Raw genomic sequence first — 18,482 nt, 5'->3', positions numbered from 1 at the left:
TATATGGGTTGCGAAAGCATGAAGCACTTGACTGCTTACAAGAGTATATAGCGAAGTATACGCTTCGTTAAAGGAAACATATTTACTCGACTCGACGTTTCGATATATATATATATATTAAGCCGGCCGCAGCGGCTGAATTTCTTTGGAGGAGAAATTCGAGGCCCGTGTACTGTGCGATGTCAGTGCACGTTAAAGAACCCCAGGTGGTCGAAATTTCCGGAGCCCTCCACTACGGCGTCTCTCATAGCCTTAGTCGCTTTGGGACGTTAAACCCCATAAACCATAATCCATATATATATATATATATATGCCTTCCCGGCGGTAGGTGTCTACATCTTGCCCTCGCCGACGTAGTTTGCGCCTGGAGCAAGCCGACCGCGGCGGGGCCTAATCTCTCGGAGCGTGCGATACCGGAGATAAGGTGCGACGCTATTCTGTCCGCCGTCGGCACACGGCGACGAGGCTGAGCGGGGCGAGTGACGTGCAGACGCATGGAACTCGAGCCTGATGAGTGAAATGGCTGCTGCGAACTATGCCATGTCAGCTGACAGTGAAGGCGCGCAGCTATTCTCGAACAAGGTCGACGTGGCAAGGAACGAGCGAGGCGTCCTGCGCGCCAGGTACGGTGACCGTCGATTCCTGCTGATTCGGAAGAACCGCTCGCGGTACTGGTGGCGCTGTGCACTGAAAAATTGCCCATCGAAGCTCATCACGGACGAATACGACGGCGAGCACTTGGTGTTCAAGATCGCAGAGCACAACGAGGAAGAGCATGCCACGGTCACCCTCGGAAAAAGGCGCTCCGACGCAGTCTACAGGAATCAGGTGCGTGTGTTTCCGACAGCGGCCGCCACTGCCGCAGCAAGCAGAGTGTGTGAATTATGTAACGGGAATGGAGCCTGCGGGCGACGCATGAAAACCGCCGTAGGGCCGTCTCACATGTATGCGATTCTCGCATGCGAATTCTGTCGGTCTGCAACTGGGGAGGGCCGTCGGTCTAGCCGCAGACGGTCTTCGACCAAGTTCCGTCCGGTTGGAATTCAGTCGCAGCGTCGGTGTGTTCGCTCTGCGACTGACCAATGGGCAGCGCCGACACGGCACGTGAAGTGACGTCACGTGGGAGCTGCTGCCGCGGCGTAAGCAAAACTACTTATTCTAATCAAAGCATACGACATATTGCCTTGCATCTAAAAACACGCTGGTCATAACGTCATCAACACATTCCATGCAGCGTTTCTGTCGCGTTTAATCGTGGGTTGCCTATGCGAACATCGAGCAACCTTGCGTGTCCCTCCGACCGAATTCGCTGGGTACGCGTTGCATGTGAAAGCACTGTGCGAAAATCGCGCTGCGGCGTCACCGACTAGGCCGACTATTTTCGTTCTAGTCGCAGCATGTGAAACGGCCCTAAGACGGGAGGGTAGCAGGTGAGTTTTATTGGCAACAAGGCGAATTATGGATATGACGTGCATCTTAGTAAACATCTTCCTTATTGCATTTCATTACTACGTGTCTATATACGCTGCAATTTGTTAATAACACTAAACATGTTGCTAAGCTTGCCTGATTTCTCTGTACTGTGTGTACCTGTCAAGCCGTCATATCAACTTTCTTCCGTAACCCGGGATGGAATTAGCAGCACTGTAAATAAAAACAGACAAAACTTGTAGTCGACATCGTTTCCGGGAGTAGGTGCAACCATGAAATGCAATGATGCTGTGGCGTAGCCAGATAAGCTTTTCGGGAAGGGCTGGATACACTTCACGCCGACAGTGCAGTGATTAAGGAAAAAAAAGAGAAAAATTTAGCCACAACAGTGGAAAATTTTAGTCAGAAAGCTCTCTGGTTGCAGGTAGAGTACGCAGGCTTCCCTTTTATACCTTTCGTAGGAAATTATGGGTTCGGCTTACTGGGCGCGCGATGCCTTGTGTTCGGGCTGCCGGCACGACTTTCCAAGTGTCAATTCCAGCCAGTCACTGCTCCATCACTCAAACTGCGCGATTAAAAACGCCGTTTTGGGGAGACTGACGGCGAGTCTTGCTCCACATTTTATCCTTGGGAATCTCCCTCTCTTCCGTCCGGGGGCACAGCGGTTCCTCTTGCCCACGCAGACACGCACACTGTTCCCTCTTTCACAGTCACAATCGTTATGTTTGAGGCAATGCAACATATGTATAAAGCCCCGCTTTAACCAAGCCATACGAACTTCCCTGTGCGACGTAGCGACATCCTGTCTGACTGATGTATTAGCTGCGGTATGGGTCACCTCCTTCGCCTGCTTTTAAGCATGAAATGCTTTTAGCTCCCGTTGTCGGCAGTGTGGTGACGTCACGCCTAGACCGAGAGCCAGCATCCGGGCACTGAAATCCACTCATCCGGGCACTGAATTCCACTCATCCGGGCTCTGAAACGAGAACATCCGGGCACCGTACGAGACTGAACGAGATTCAACGAGGCTCTCTAAGCCCTCCTACGGGACCGGCATACAAGCGCCGGTTGCTCGCCAAACGAGTAAAAAAAAATAACTGCTGCCAGTGTCTTCTCAATGTTTATCAAGATATCAGTCGAGCTGTGCATTTGATAACGCACGGAATTATAATTTCCGATTTCTAATAACGCGTGGAAAAAGCACATACATGCCACAATACACTTCGTTGTCATACGTGATCTGTTAGGGGCTTTGAGAGAAGGCCGCTTAGAGAAAGAGGGGAGCTCGAGGGCGAGAAGGGCTTTCGGCGGAAAACTTTCGCTCCCTCCCCAAGGATTTCAATGCCGCCAACGTCACAGCTGCTTAAGCCGAGCAATGGAGCCTGTGTTAGGCCCGTAAACATTTCATGCTTACTCTACTCTCGGTTACGGGAGAGACGCAATTTTTTTCTGCGACCGGGGCAGCGTGCACGCCCTCCCCAGCTGCTTTCAGCCGTTTCAGTGCGCTAGTACTGCGTCGTATCGGCTTGCAGCCTTCTTCAGGCAACCTTCTTCAGGCGACATAGATGTCGTGTTCTCCACGCCCAGAAAGCTGAGCGGGTTATGCTCGCGGATAGGGCAGAAAAAGGAAAAGAGATCAGTGCGAAAAGAGGAATGACAGGCCTTTCGTTTCCTGCGCCGTTTGTGTGATATACGTTATCCCACTGACGTGTGGAAGGGTCTGCATAGGCCATACTAGTCGCTGCTTCAATCACAGTGCACGGGAGCATGAGAAATCGCTAGGAAATGGAGGGCGTGGAATTTGCCACCCCACTGTAAGGACTGTAAAGAATGCAAGTGTGAGCCAGAGCTTAGCAGTATTAGGACCCTATGCAGGAGTCGCGATCAGGTGGCACATGAGATACTTGAGGCCTTTTTGATTAAAAAGAAAGAAATCATACGTCGACGCCTCTGTAGCGCTTCGAAGAAATAGAATTTTCTACCCTAAAAGTTTTTATGAAGGCATGTACCGCTCGAGATTTCTTAAATGTCTAGCGTTTTGGGCGTTAAATAATGGCTGTTTTTGCTGTTTCCTTGTGGGGAGAGGGGGGAGGGCGGTTATTAGTTTTGAATTTGGTGGTTTGATTTTAGTGCTTCGTTTGACTGCTCTTGCTTAAAATGTATGGCACTGCTTTTGCTACGAATGCTCGACGCTGCTTTTGCTAACAATTTTTTTTTCCCTCTCTTTGGTTTCGGAAACCATTTATCAGGAGCTGTAATTTATGGGCAGGAGACAATTTCATGCTGTTATCCTGTGACTGGTTGGGTTCGGAGCGATAATGCGCTGTGTGACATGATTGAGCAGTGTATTATAAATATGCCTCCTTTCCGTGTAATAAACAGTCGGTAGTGTGCGCATGGGCTGTCCTTTTCTTGTGCTGTCGTGTTCCGCCGCCATTCGTTCCATCATACACCAACTCGCCCCAGAGGCCGTTGGTTATACAGAAGAATTGCCGGAAACTAAAAAGAAGCACGGGTACGTAAAGAAACTATCAGGGGATCCTCGGTGCGCCGTTTGAATGCGTTCGCAGCCAAGCGTCTCTATATCTAATGGTTGCCTCAAGCAACCGAGTGGTTTTATGAAGTTTCTCTCCTGGGCTTGCAATCTCCCTGGACGCGCAGCCCCGGTTGACGCGGTCCGGATGCCTGACTGCCGCAACTTCGCACAGATCGTGCAGCAGATCGGCGACTACCGTTACGTGCCGGAGCCATCTGACGGGAACGACCTCTGCTGGCGGTGCGAGTTCGTGAGCTGCCCTGGACGGTGCCGCACCGACCGCGACCTCCGGGTGACGGCTGGACCTACGCAGCACCTGCAAGAACTGCACGCCAAGAAGGACTCCAGGTGCGCTGTCCTCGTTTTTTTGCTTTGCTCACTGCGTTAACCTTGGGAGATTATTCGAAGCCGTGTGTTGAATCCTGCTGTAATAATCGGCGTGTGTACTGCCCGTTCGCCATAGCTGAGAGCAAACCCCGCGCGTTGTAAAATATTGAAATTTCGACGAACGGGTCTCCGTAGAGCGCCGTGGAAAGTGCGCATGAAGTCGCTTTTAATTGAGACGTGTAGTCACATGTCACATGTGGCCAGAATCGCGGAAAACGTCATCATCATCATCAGCCCGACTACGCCCACTGGAGGGCAAAGGCCTCTCCCATGTCTCTCCTATTAACCCTGTCCTTTGCCAGCTGCGCCCATCATGTCCCCGCAAACTTCTTAACCATATCCGCCGACCTAACTTTCTGTCGCCCCCTGCTACGCTTGCCTTCTCTTGGATTCCACTGCATCTATCCCAGGGCTTGCTATAAACGTGAACGAATTATACTAGCTCGTTTTTCAGTCGCCGGCGGCCGGCATCAAGGCTGGCAGGCCGGCCCGGCGTGGCTAGGGCCCGAGCGCCCTGAGGATCGAGCGCGCTTTACGTCGTGCACGACGCTGCCGCTCTCCGCGCTCGCTTTGGCTCCTGCTTCCCGTCGTTGCGTTTGCCGCGCGCGGCTCGTCGTTGACATCTAGCAAGTTGTACGCAGGCGACGAGCTGATCGGACGTTGCGACGCCGTTCGCAACAGCGCACCGCAGTGAATCGCACTCACTTTTCGCACATGTGTCTGCGACCACCGGAAGTAAACAAGCAGAGCGCCATTGCTTGACGTATGCATGGGCGGAGCATCGGTCCGTCTTTTCTTCTTTTTTTTTTCGGTGAGCCCCGCGTGTATGAGTTGAGGGTGGTATGTGGGAGAGAGGAGGAACATCATTTTTAATCGGCGATATCTTCAGTGTTGATGAAGTTCGCTTAACAATTTTTGCGGTGCGGTGACAAGCGATGGAATACCGATCTCTCGTGGGCTTTTGCTAACCTTGGCAAAGAGCTTTTCAGGGTTCCTTTAAGGACCTGCGGTTATCTTGCGTTCGCGTCACATGCCTCCCCCCAAAGCCCATTTCTTCGTTTTGATTTCGGCTAGTATCTCGTTAGCCCGCTTTTGTACCCACACCCACTCCACCCGCTTCCGATCTCTTAACGTTACACCTATCATTTTTTCATTCCATAGCTCGCTGCGTTGTCCTTAACTTAAGCTGTACCCTCTTCGTAAGCCTCCGCGTTTCTAACCCATATGTGAGTACCGGTAAGATACAGTTGTATACTTTTCTCTTGAGGGATATCGGTAAACTACTATTCATGATGTGAGAGAACCTGCCATATGCACTCCACCCTATTCGTATCCATCTAGGTATTTCCCTCTCATGGTCTGGTTCAGCGGTTACCTCTGCCCTAAGTACACGTATTCCCTTACCACTTCCAGCACCTTGCTAGCCATAATGAGCTGCTGTTCTCTTGGAGGACAGTTGGACATTACTTTGGCTTTCTCAGCCTGTCTAACTCATTGATCATACTTTGCAGTTCATGTCCTGACTGACTTAGCAAGGTAATGTCATCAGCGAATCGCAGATTGCTTAAGTAATCTGCATTAACTCTTATCCCCAACTGTTTCCAATTCAGGCCTCGGAACACCTCCTGTAAACAGGCGGTGAAAAGCATTGGCGAGATCATGTCTCCCTACCTGACACCCTTCCTTATTGGAATTTTATTGCTGACTTTATAGAGAACTATACTAGCTGTGCAGTCGTTATAGATATCTTCCAATATTTGCACATAACACTCCTCTACACCCTGATTACACAATCTTGCATGACAGCTGAGGTTTCCTCTGAGTCAAATGCTTCCTCGTAATCAATGAATGCTATATATAGGTGTCGGTTATATTACGCGCATTTTTCTATCACTTGACTGATAGTGTAAATACGAGGTCTGTTAGAAGAGTATCCGACCTTTGGCCGAAGAAAAAAAAATGACATAACTGGAGCGTTGGAAACCTAATCACCTTCAAAGTAGTCTCCTTGGGACTCCACACACTTCTCCCAGATGTGCTGCCACTGTCGGAAGTATTCCGAAAAGGCCTTTTTCGGAATGGAGTTTAGCTCAGCTGTCGTTGCAGCCATAATGTCCTCTCTTGTCTGAAATCGCGCCCCTTTCAATGGCCTCTTAATTTTGGGAAACAACCAGAAGTCGCAGGGGGCCATATCAAAAGATTAAGAAGCCTATTGAACCACAGGGATCTGGTTTTTCGCCAAAAAAGTCTGAATCAAGTGCGAAGAATGTTCAGGCGCATTGTCGTGATGGATGCGCCAATTTCCTGTTGACCTCAACTTCGGCCTCTTGCGCCACACAGCACCACGTAGGCGATGGAGGACATCTCTGTTACTCTTCGGTCATTGTTTGACCCTGGGGCGTTTGTTCTCGTGGTGTGCCACACAGCGAGAGTCCAAGAAAGCAGTCAGCATCACTTAGACGTTGCTGAGCATTTGGCAGGCCTTCTTTGGTCTTGGGGACGTGGAATGTTTTTACTGTGACGACTGGGATTTGGTTTCCGCGTCGTACCCGTACACCCAAGACTCGTCACCAGTGATTGTGGTGTTGATGAAGTCGGGGTCACTGTTTGTGCGTGTCGTGAGACTTCAGCACGAAGCTGCTTTTGCTCCACCGTGAGCAGCTTCGGCGCGAATTTCGCCGCAACTCTCTTCATGGCCAAATCTTCGGTGATAATGGAATGTGCAGAAAAACTACTGATGTCCACCTCTTCCGCAATTTCTCGGATAGTCACACGACGGTCCCGCATCACCAGAGCGTTCACTTCGGCGGTGACCTGGCCATTTCGGCATGTTGATGGCCGACCGGAGCGTGGCTCACTCTCCACCTATGTGCGGCCATCTTTAAACCAGTTGTACTATTGCTTAATTTGTGTGCTGCTCTAAGCATCGTCACCGAAAACCGTCTGAATATTCCGAATGGTTTCCACTTGGCTGTCGCCCCGTTCCTGGCAAAATTTAATGCATTAGCGCTGCTCCTGTCGCACCGCCATTTTGCTTGCACTAAAAAACCGACGATAGCACTGCGCACTACTTCACTCAAACGCTGCCTGCCAGCGACTGACGCTATCGGCAGGCGGGAAAAAAATTCGTGCATGCGCACGACGGTTCAAGGTCTGCTGGTGCAAGCGCGCTTGTTTCATATCCATCAGGTGTTCGCAAAAAAAAATAAGGTCGGATACTTTTCTAACAGACCTCGTATGTTCTATTGTCGAGTATCCTTTACGAAAGCCTCCCCGATGATTTGGTAGATTGAAGTCTAAGGTTGTCTGACTCCACCTTAGTAAATACTTTGTAGGCAATGGACAGTAAGATGATCAGCCGGTAGTTTTTGAAATCTTTGACGTCTTCTTTTTTTATGAATTAAGATATAAGGTGCGCATCATGAGTTTGGGTAGTCACTGAAGATCGTGGCTGAAAATCAAACTGTACGACCGTGGCAGTGGACAGTGCGCTTGACAATATACCCGGTGATTTTTTTTTTACCTTTACAGATTTTTATTTTTAAAACTGTGAAAGACACGTTGGTGCGGTCTGTCGAGCTGAATTGTACAGCAAGGTGGACATTATATACCTCACATGGATCATTAATTAGACGATTAATTAACTTCAACTAATGAACATTTTATTTTTTAGGGACAAGGTTCTATTGCAAACTTAATGGCGGTCAACTACGAAGGTGGGCCCCTTTATACATTTTGTTAACTGGCAGTGTAGTTTGAAATACCGAATGTCAAATATACGCATTTGATAGTTTACTAAGTTAGCTTTTCCGCATTACCTAATTATAAAATGACGCCGCTGCGTGACGTATTGCCACAGAAGTCAAGTTAACTTCTTCTATGTCATCAATTACACCAGTTGCGTCTGTTTGACGCATAAGGAAAGCGAGAGACGCTATTTTAAAAATAGTCGGGCCCATTTATAATGGCTTGATTTATAACGAACGCGCGCTTAATACGAACAAGGGGGAGCTAACGTCAAAATATGTTCTAGGGCTATGGCCCTGCTTCTCAGATAAATGAACAACCATGACCGTACCACTCGGTTATAGCGAACGGAGAGGCGCTATAAACTCGCGCCCCCGTAATCGAAAAAGCCGCGCTCCCCGCCAGGGCGGTGGCGAAAGTGCGTCTCCCAGTTCCCATGTCGAAGAAGGCGCCAATGCCTCAAAAACAATAAAAACAGCGGAATTAAAACTGGTTTGGTTTGGTTTGTGGGATTTAACGTCCCAAAGCGACTAAGGCTATGAGAGACGCCGTAGTGAAGGGCTCCGGAAATTTCGACCACCTGGGGTTCTTTAACGTGCACTGACATCGCACAGTACACGGGCCTCTAGAATTTCTCCTCCAAAGAAATTCAACCGCCACGGCCGGGATCGAACCCGCGTCTTTTGGGCCAGCAGCCGGGCACCATAGCCACTGAGCCACCGCGGCGGCTGGAATTAAAACTGAAATTTGCCGCCGGTCATGGACACCTCGACAGGTTGCAAGTTCAATCGCATCGCGCATATGTGCTGGCTGGGAAAACGTCTTAAATGGAAGCAGAACCATATGTCAAGCATGAGAGCGGCAACTTCGAAAGTGAAACTATAATGTACACTGCCGGTGATCAACCTGTTGCACCGATCCGAGGAGTTTGAACACCAGTCAGGACTCAAGTCTTGCTGACCGATTCGGTCACGTGGAGTGCGTCGCCTGCTCAATCCAAACTTCGCCTTCGGGACTGCCGTCGCGTGCAGGCAGAGCGCATAGGGCAGACAGTCTACGTCACACCAGTGTGGTGCAGTGGGGCAGTGCGCACAAATCAATGAGAACTCAAATCAAACTGCAACCTGTGGTTTTCGAGTAAAGCGCTAGTTCCCACCTGATTTCCCACCTGCGCGAAGATTGCTTCAAGAACCTATAGTAGCTGCGGCGAAGTGTCGCTTTATTTGAAGCCCAGTGCGCTGCTCGAGCACAATTTACACAAGGGTAGCGCAACTGTACTTATGTTCTGCGCTCACATGTGATGTGGGAGCTTCACCACTGCATCCTTACATTTTTGTCGCGGATCGAAAACCTTGTGTGCTCACTTAACAGCAGCTGTTGTGAACACCTCAATCGCTATTTGTATTATCGCGTCCCTGAAAAAGCTCTACCGCAGCACGGGTCTCAGCCAGGAGCACATGACTGCGCTGGAGAACTTAGGAAGAGGTTTTATAACGCTTGCTTGGATTAAACAGACCTGCATAATGGGCTTGTTTAGAGGAATGAACTCCCCTTTTGTCTGACTGTACCTTTTAGATATAATACAGCAAGTCCATCTATTATGAACTACGGATATAACGAACGGAATCCGCGTGATCGTCAGGTACTTTATAACTAGGCTCGACTGTATACAATGCAAGAAAGCCAGCTCAAGGAGCTTTCTAATGCGTATTTATGATACGCGATATTTCAAACCACGTTGCCGATTAAGAAAATAAAGAATGCAGGCCACCTTCGATGTTCTCGGCCATAATTGTTTCAATATATATACTTCCCCCTAAAACCAAAAATAAAAAGTTAATAATTTAATTTTCATTACTCAACCATTTACTTATTGAATCATATGGGGGTACATAATGGCCACCTTGCTATAAAATCCAGCTCAACAGAGCGCAGCGACGTACCTCTATCAGTTCTTAATATAAAAAATCTTTAAAGGTTAAAAAAGTCATCGCGTCAGTTCCGCTAAGGCGAATTTTACTACCAGGCAATTCAGGATTGGTTTATGTTCAACAACAAGCTAGGTGAGCTTACCGAAAAATTTATGCCAACAATTACGCTTAAAATTAACGAATGTGCTCCGCGGTTTTACAAAGTAATTAGATGTAGAAAAGAGAAAATTGGCAGTGGTTTAGCTGTGGTTAAACCGGGTAAATTGCGTAAGCAATGGTGTGCGCGTTCTTCTGGCGATTCTTCGGCGCGTTGCCTTCGCCTGGTAGCATTGCGGCGTTCCTGAGCAGTCAGAAAAAGCGCCTATTCAAGATAGCGTAAATCAGAAGCACACTCACCTTGTGGCAAGCCCATAAAAAGGCGTCGAATTGTTTCGAACAGCAGAGCGAGAATTCTTTGAAACAACCCTCGCAAGCGTGCTGAACAGGAACCATGGCAATTTTTCGGAGTACGTTCACCGCAGATTAAATAGCCATTGCAATGAGGCAGCAGTTAATTTAACCACGATTAACAGCAATCATAAACATCAACATGAGGCTATCGGCAAATGCTAGTGCTAGCAATATTAACGGCGAAATATAAAAATAACCGGGGGTACCCTTACACTGCTGCACGCGTAATGGCTAGCGACATGTCATTAGCCGCCCGAATGGAAAATCGAAAATATTACAGGGATGTTTTGAATCTGGTGACTAGTCATCGCCATTAAATAACCGATCAGTGTCATTAACGAACATGCCATCCACGGTATGCTAATTCAAGTAGGCAACTAATAAGATCCGCCTGTTTCCAGAAGATTGCATTCGGTACTCCAAAATTACTAAGCATCAAGGTCAAATGTGCCTGCAAGCAGGCCTCGGATCTATACATGACTGGTGCGTTCAGTGCTAATTGCTACTAAATGTTTCTAAATGCAAATTTTTCTTTTTCCGCTTGCGCTCCGACTTCTTTAGTATTAACAACTGCGTTACAACTCAAATTACGGTACAACAACGTGCAACACGGGGCACGTCCTCGTTCACCTCAGTACAAGCAGGTGAAGACGATTAATTTCGGTTACGGCATAATACGATGGCGATGCAGTGCAAGTCAACTTGACCTTGAGCATATGCATCCATCGAATTATGGCCAAGCCGGGTGGCACTCATTCCGCAGAGCGCGCCGCTGCGGTCGTGAGCAGGAACAGCCGCATGAAGCTGCAGCTGCTGCGATTCATGGGCGCTGTTCGGGTTTGTGTAGCCTCCCTTGCCAACAAAGTCTCTGAACGGCTGCTGCTTCACGGCGCTTTCTGCGCTTCGCGTCTCACGCATTCAGCGCTCTCTCCAAACAAAACCTAGCCACGCCACGAGCGTCCCACAGGCTGCCTTTGTCTTCTGCACATGCAGTTGTTCAGTATCGTCTCTGCGGGGATTAAACAAGGCTAAAAATGGAGCTTCGCGCCCGGCTGCAGCTCTGGCCGTACAGTACCACGTCGCAGTTAGTCGCTTCCCTTTGCCTTCTGTTTCCGTGAAGCTCATCGTCGTCCCTCTGACACATAGTTTTCTCTTCGGCTTGTCGTTGGGCTTCGTGCCATCCCAAAACGAATTTCTTAGAGCCATTAAGGACACAGTGCTTCTTTCTCGGCAGGGCGCAGGACGGTGACGATGCTCCCGCTCCTGAGAAGCGAGGCCACCTGCTCGACAGTGAAGCGATGCGGCAGGATGCTCGAGACGTCATTAAAGGTAGCGCCAGCCAAGGACTTATGTCGCAGCATCTACAGGAGCAGCGTCAAGACGAGAGCTACGACGAAGGGAGGGTCGAGCAACTGGAAGAAGAATATCACATCATCCCTGAGGTCATCTTGGAAGAATCGTCGTCTCAGGAATGTGATGCACCTGCTAGCTCGAATGGTATAAGTGCTGCCGACAGCAGTAGCCAGGCAACACGTGGGCCTAATCCGGGGCACGAGGGAATGGGCAACGCCTGTAGGACCAGCAGCCCCCTGAAAAGTGCGGACCAGCGCAAGCAGCCACTAAAAGAGCACGCGGCTAACTCCACCATGGAGGACGCGAACTCAATTGATCTCACTCAGTACGAAGACAGCTCCATGGACAACACTGAAGACGACCATTCAGCCACGTACGCTGAACACCAAAGCAGCGGCGCGGGCGAAATACAGCGCTCTCGCATGGACTCCGACGGCGGTGGTGCGAGCAACGCGCCGAGTGCGAGAAGAGTCACCTTCGCAGACGCACTGAATTCAATCTCCGGTACGTGCACGTGCTGCGAACAGAGGCGCCGAATCCACGACCAGCTCTCCGAAATACTCAGACTGGAAGCGGAGCTGCTGAGGCAACAGTTGCGCAACGAGGCTCGACGAGGCGAGCTGCTCGAGCGGCAGTTGAGGGAACACGTGCCGAAGAGGGAACCTCACATGTCGCCGAGCACATGACGCACGGCAGGTGTCGTGGTACGGCCCCATGGTTATGCAGCGTCTTCCTGATCTGCACCCTTCAGGGACCACCACCTAGCACTCATCGCTGTGCACTTGTGACCACCAGGAGAACGCGAAAATGTCATAGCGAGAAGGCTTGCGATAGTCATTACGCACTAGCCCAATTGTCCATTCTACGTCCGCGAGACTGTCTGTAAGAGCACTATGCTTCACACTGGGCACTTAAGGAATGGGAAAACGGGACGAAAATAACAACATAAAACGGTAAAGTTGTTGGTCATAGAATGAGATGCAAGGCTCGATCGCTTTGCTCAAATGGCCTGTATATATGTGTGTGCCGAGATGAGCCATAAAGCATACCTTATTTCAGTGCTTTTCTGATGGCCGGATCATCAGCTAGTTCACGCCACCACAGATATTTCTTTTTTTTTATTGGAAGCTGAGCAGTGCCGAAATATTTCAGTTTGAACCAGGACGAGGTCATAAATTGCAGTCGCCTTGTTTCGGCTCTATGTTCTCTGGCAAATGATCGCTTGCAGGGTGCCGTCTGCTGGTTTCTTCCTCAAATACCTTTTACGTTGTCTTGATATGAGATCTAATATAAAGTCCGATGAATACAGCAGAAAGTCCAGAATAACTCACGGCCCCGCGGAGGGCTGATTATGCAATTTTGTTAGACATTTCAAATGTCGAGGGCGTTCTCAAAACCACATAATCATTGGATGAGCACAATTTCGTTTTTTCTGCGCAAATTTTTTCAGTATGGGTAGCACAATAAAAATGGCGGATATCTTCGGCGGAAAACAAAAAAAAAAAAAGCCGTAAAGGTCGAACCGCACAATGCAATGTACGTTTTTATTGAGAACGACCAGCTAATTCTCAAGCATTAGTAATTGTGGATAATCGGACAAGGCGTACACTTTTGTACCGGCAGCTTTTTCTTTTACACGAGAGGAGCGTTTTTTATACATTGCCTGAACACTACGCGTGCACGGTTTTTCTGCTTTCAACCTTGGGGAACATGAGCTGCCCAGCTGCCTAGGAGGCGCTCCTAAATCCGACAACCTGCGCCAACTTGACGTGGTGTTTCAAAAATACATCGCATTGAAATGATGCTTCATACTTTCAGAACCTATTCTAGGATGAATTCCGTTGTTCTTCACGAAGGGACGACATCAAAGGTGCACTGTGAAATAAGAAAACTTGTTTGAAAATTTTTGCTTCCATGATGTCCATTAAGCCTACTTTTCACCCTCACTCGGAACTGCCTGCCGAAAACCCCCGGTTTGTTTCTAAACACACGGTTGGTCTATAGCTCGCGTTTTTTTTCTTAGAAATGGGACTAGGCGGTCTCACGGAGGCTTGGAGATGCTCTTCGCTCTCGCTTCTGTGAGAAACGGGTATTTTCTACTCCAGGGACCAGGGTGCCTCGGTGGCCAGCGCGCCTTGCTAGGCCCGAGTTTACAGCGCCTCCTCGTTCGGTGTAACCGAGTTTTGCGGCCACACTTGTTCATTGCTTATCGGGTTTAACGTCCCAAAGCGACTCAGGTTATGAGGGAACTTGTCTGTTGCATCTGAGGTGCAATGCCATTGCCCTAATACACATTTTGACAGCAGATTCGCCTTCGTCCGTAACAAGTGAGCGTTCCTTTTAACTGCGGCCGTTATAAGTTTAATACTCTTTTTTCTGAGACAATGGCGCCTGACAATGGAGAGGGAATTATAGTAAATTAAGTTATAGTAAGGACCACAGGACGACACAGCATCGACGCGACCTTTTTAACAAGTTCAGTTGCCCACAACTTTGCCTGGTGCATTCATTTGGAAACACGTGGAAGTCACCATTACCCAGTTCTCATATCAGCTGTCCCGCGCAGCCGACGCGAAAGAAATTCTTGTAAAATCTACAGGCTGGGATGCATAAAAGGACGCTACAAGCAGAGAAATTGCTGCCGCAACCCTCAATGAAGAATTAGCATCAACAATAACTCATTGCCGGAGAGAACAAATTGCAGTTAAAAATGATAGGCAACCTTCAAATCATGAGGCATTTCAAAGGCGGTGCGCTATTCGCAGGCGAGCTGAAAGGAAAGCTATACGCACAAAAAACATTGAAGACCTCCGTGCCTGCTGACGGGCGCAACGTCACATTCGGCGCTATCTTGACAAACTCAGTCGGCAAAGGTGGCGCGTCTTTTGTTCTACGCTGGATGTACCCCAACCAGCATCAAAAATTTGGCGGATTGTTCGAGGTATGAGTATACGCCACTCCAACAGCTTCACCCCTTCGCTGCAGTCTCTACATGAACGAAAATTCCTTAAAGAAGTCTTGGACGAATACTGCAGGCTACTGTCAGCGGGGCAGCGCCTTCGACACTCTCCGCAGATGGTCAGTCAGGCATCCCACAGGCGGCTGTGCCAGCGTTGGACCTGCCTTTCACAACTGAAGTGCTATCCACAGCTATTGCTGAGTCATACAGGCGCACGTCTCCTGGTCATGATGAAGTGGCCTATGACGCCATCGCAAAGCTACCTCACAACTCGCGTCTTCGACTCCTGGAATATTACCATTCTTCCTGGCTGGCTGGTGAGGTCCCCACAGGATAGAAGTTGGCGAAAATTGTGCCTGTTTTGAAGCCTTGTAAGCAGCCAACAAGCTACGCATCCTTCCGGCCCGTCGCCCTGAATTGCGTAGGTAAACTTACAGAGCGAACGATCTGCAAACGCATCACTTGGTATCTCGAAAGCCGAAATGAGTTCCCCCTAGAAATGAACGGGTTCTGTCAAAATATGCCTGCGACTGATAATGTCATTGGCCTCGTCTCATCACTTGAAAAGTACTTTCACGCTGGGTGCATCCCGATAGTCGTTTTCCTTGGTATCAACGCCGCTTTTGACTCTGTTTATCACCATACCATTCTCGCAGCCTTGGCGAGCCTTTGCCTCGACGGAAGGCTGTACAAATGGATTGTACACTATTAAAACAACGTAAAATTTTTTGACCCATCCAAATGGTCCAACACTTTCACGCAGTGGTGAGCGGCGTACCTCAGGGAGTGGTGCTCAGCCCTCACCTGTTCAATATTACCCTTATACACATAGCAAGAAACCTGCCGCGAGGAGTATGCATAACGATTTATCTAGATGGCATCTGCGTCTGGAACGCGTCACGTTCGCGCTATATTGCACAGCAATGTTTTCAGAGAGCGCTACTGCACACCTCAATATACCTGCCCCCAACGTCTTCGTCTCTCGCCAGAAAAGAGTGTTGCATTGGCTTTTACAAGAAAACGATGACTCGATATCCGCTCCTCCTAGGTGGATGGCCACTACCTCATGTACGGTCAAAGCTATTCCTAGGTGTTGCGGTGAACAGTAATCTCTCGTGGTGACCTCAGATCAAGAAACTTCGCGAGAGGATGAGTGCAGCATAGAAAGTTTTGAGGTTCATGGCGGGAACACGGTGGGGCGGCAACTGCCGTTCAATAGTTCTGCTTCGAAAAGCCTACGTTGAAGGAACCTTGCGCTACTGTCTTCCGGTGCTTCAAAGATTATCTCCAACTAGCAAGAAGATTCTTCAGGTCGCGCGGAACAACTGCCTGTGGATATGCCTTGGCCTCCCAAATGAATCCTCTGCATCAGGAACAGTAGCGGAAACAGGCTGTCTCCCACTAGATGTGATTGCCGCCCAGGAAACTGTGCGTACCCACCTCCGCCATGTCATCCAAGGGAAGTAGCACTTCCTACACCATGTCCACCTAACTCACTGCAACTCTGGCTTTGGCCAAGTTGTGCAGCTCCTGCCCCTCCCCGCTAATAATCAGCCACAGAAACTAGTACCTCTGTCCTTTCCCCCCTCCCCCCCACCCCCTCCGGACACTCTTGCCTCTAAAGGTGAAGCAGTTTATTCCAGGTGTGAATGCAAAGAGGCGCATGCCACAGGCAGCTCTTTTGCAAGCTACGTTAGACTACTTAAACGAGGAATATACGCAGCATACCCTCATCTTCACCGATGGTTAAACCACTCAAGAAACCTCTTCCTGTGGCATTTACATGCCCTCAACAAGCCATGGGCTTACTTACCGGCTGCAGCGGAAGATTTTCTTCGACAGCTGAGCTTCACGGCATTAAGAGGCTGTTTCCTATATCCTGCGCCGAACCCCCGACCGATGGATTATCTTTACCGACTCCAAAGCACCTCTGCAGATCCTGTCGAACCTGGTGAAGAACACCAATCGTCAGCCCCTTTCCCTTGACATCGGGTATCTACATCATTTGGCTATTGTCGCAGGACACTGCATAACATTTCAGTGGATACCAGCACACTATGGCATTCTGGCCAATGAAAAACCATATGAAGCAGCCCGTAAAGATTACCAACATCGGAGATATAATTGGGCTCTCTTCACGAAATCTGATGCGTCCCAAATGGCTAAAATATTTGCTTCCGGAGAAGCGTCTCGGCTCAGGAGCTTGCCGACACATCACTAGCAATTTCTGTATGCAGTCGACCCACACCTCAGATCAAGACTCCCACCCAGAATTCCTCGCCATCTTGAAACATTTTATCATGCACTTCACCTGAATGTTGCATTTACAAACGCCTTGCGATAGCTGCCAGATCGAAACTGTCGGTCATATCCTGCTTGAGTGGCCTGCGTATGCTGACGGGCGTGCGCACTATGAGCATTGCATAGAGAAGCTCTGCCTCTTAACAGTGGACAGTGTTTTGGGTCCCCTAGCCTGGCCGAGGCAACAGAGACGTGCAGTGAACTTTTTATTTGTATATTTAAAGGAAATGGAACATACTGACAAGCTCTAAATTCACCTTGCACGTTATTCTCACCATTCTTCACGCAGTAAGCTTTGTTAGCTCATATGTCGGACACTGCACTTCATCATTTCATACGAAACATCATTAATTGCCGATGCGCACTAGTACGCATTTAATGGCCGGATTTTATCTTCTCCCCATTTTATTTGTTTTCATTTTAACTTTTCCGCACCGCTCTCCTTCCACCTTCACCTCCCAAATTCCCTTCCCCACGCTGAGTACATGAGAGCGAATTTCAGACGCCGGCTAAATTATCTGATTTTTCATTAAAGGGCTTCTCTCTCTCTCTCTCTATCTCTCTTTCTGTAATCTATAATTATGGTTTGGTTTGGTTTATGGGGTTTAACGTCCCAAAGCGACTATGAGAGACGCTCTATAATTATGATTGGTGATTGGTAATCAGTAAAGTGATCTGTGAGCCCGGGACAGGCCCGACGCGGCCCGCGTAAGTAAAGGGAAGGGGGTGGGGGGGGGGGGCAGCAATTTTTTGTCGTGCCTGGCCGAGTCCCTGGCTTTGGGTTGCTGGGCCGGGCTTGGACTTGTGTAGTGACCGGGTACTTTCACTGATACCCACATTTTATGTACTCATGGCGTTAACAAACGGCAAGTGAAGGCAATTATAGCGCCAGCATGCTAACAATTCTGGACAAAAGCATTCTTGAATGACAAGTAGTCTATGAACCCAAGTTTTGCATATATTGTAATATTTCACTATAGCAATAAATATACTCTGAAATCTCCCATCAACAAGCTGTAAGAAGAAGAAGAGGACGACTCCGCAGTGGCGCACTTCGTCTTCATCGCTGGTGGTTCGGGTGCGAGTCTCGTGCTGGAGCTGCTTCCTTCGGCTGGTTCTGCCGTCCTGCTACGACCTGACCGCTTCGTGCGCTGGTCGCCGTGACCCACTAATAAATCCACTGTTCACTTGGTGGAGGTGCTGGGCAGCATTTTTTTGCTATTAACGTTTTTTTATCGATAAAACCGTTGCCTATTGCTTTTTTATGCCAGTATAGACTGCTCGATGACAGCGATGGAAAAAAAGATTAAAATCTTTTGCGACACATCGGAAGAATGGATCATTACTTTAAATATTTCTATTTGTAGCACCTTACAATTTTCAAATA

The 18,482-nt window shown here is 48.9% G+C and overlaps 2 protein-coding genes across 2 annotated transcripts in view; both read left to right on the top strand.

The window, feature by feature from the left end:
* The first annotated feature begins 419 nt into the window (after window positions 1–419).
* On the top strand, window positions 420–18,287 carry LOC149359171 (uncharacterized). The gene is made up of 3 exons (XM_089571415.1): window positions 420–828; window positions 4,140–4,315; window positions 11,717–18,287. Exons 1-3 carry the CDS (start codon window positions 511–513, stop codon window positions 12,519–12,521), a joined length of 1,299 nt encoding a protein of 432 aa, XP_089427541.1. The 5' UTR covers window positions 420–510; the 3' UTR covers window positions 12,522–18,287.
* Window positions 12,437–18,482, top strand: part of LOC149359169 (uncharacterized) — a 34,893-nt gene continuing 28,847 nt past the window's right edge. The window contains exon 1 of the mRNA XM_089571413.1: window positions 12,437–12,539. The gene's annotated coding sequence lies outside the window, so the exon portion shown is untranslated. The remainder of the gene's footprint in view (window positions 12,540–18,482) is intronic.

This window comes from Amblyomma mixtum, chromosome 2 (assembly GCF_055824585.1).
Source record: "Amblyomma mixtum isolate Tamu chromosome 2, ASM5582458v1, whole genome shotgun sequence".
Lineage (NCBI taxonomy): Eukaryota > Metazoa > Arthropoda > Arachnida > Ixodida > Ixodidae > Amblyomma > Amblyomma mixtum.
The sequence above is the reverse complement of the archived record's forward strand: the minus strand, read 5'-3'. Positions and strand labels throughout refer to the sequence as shown.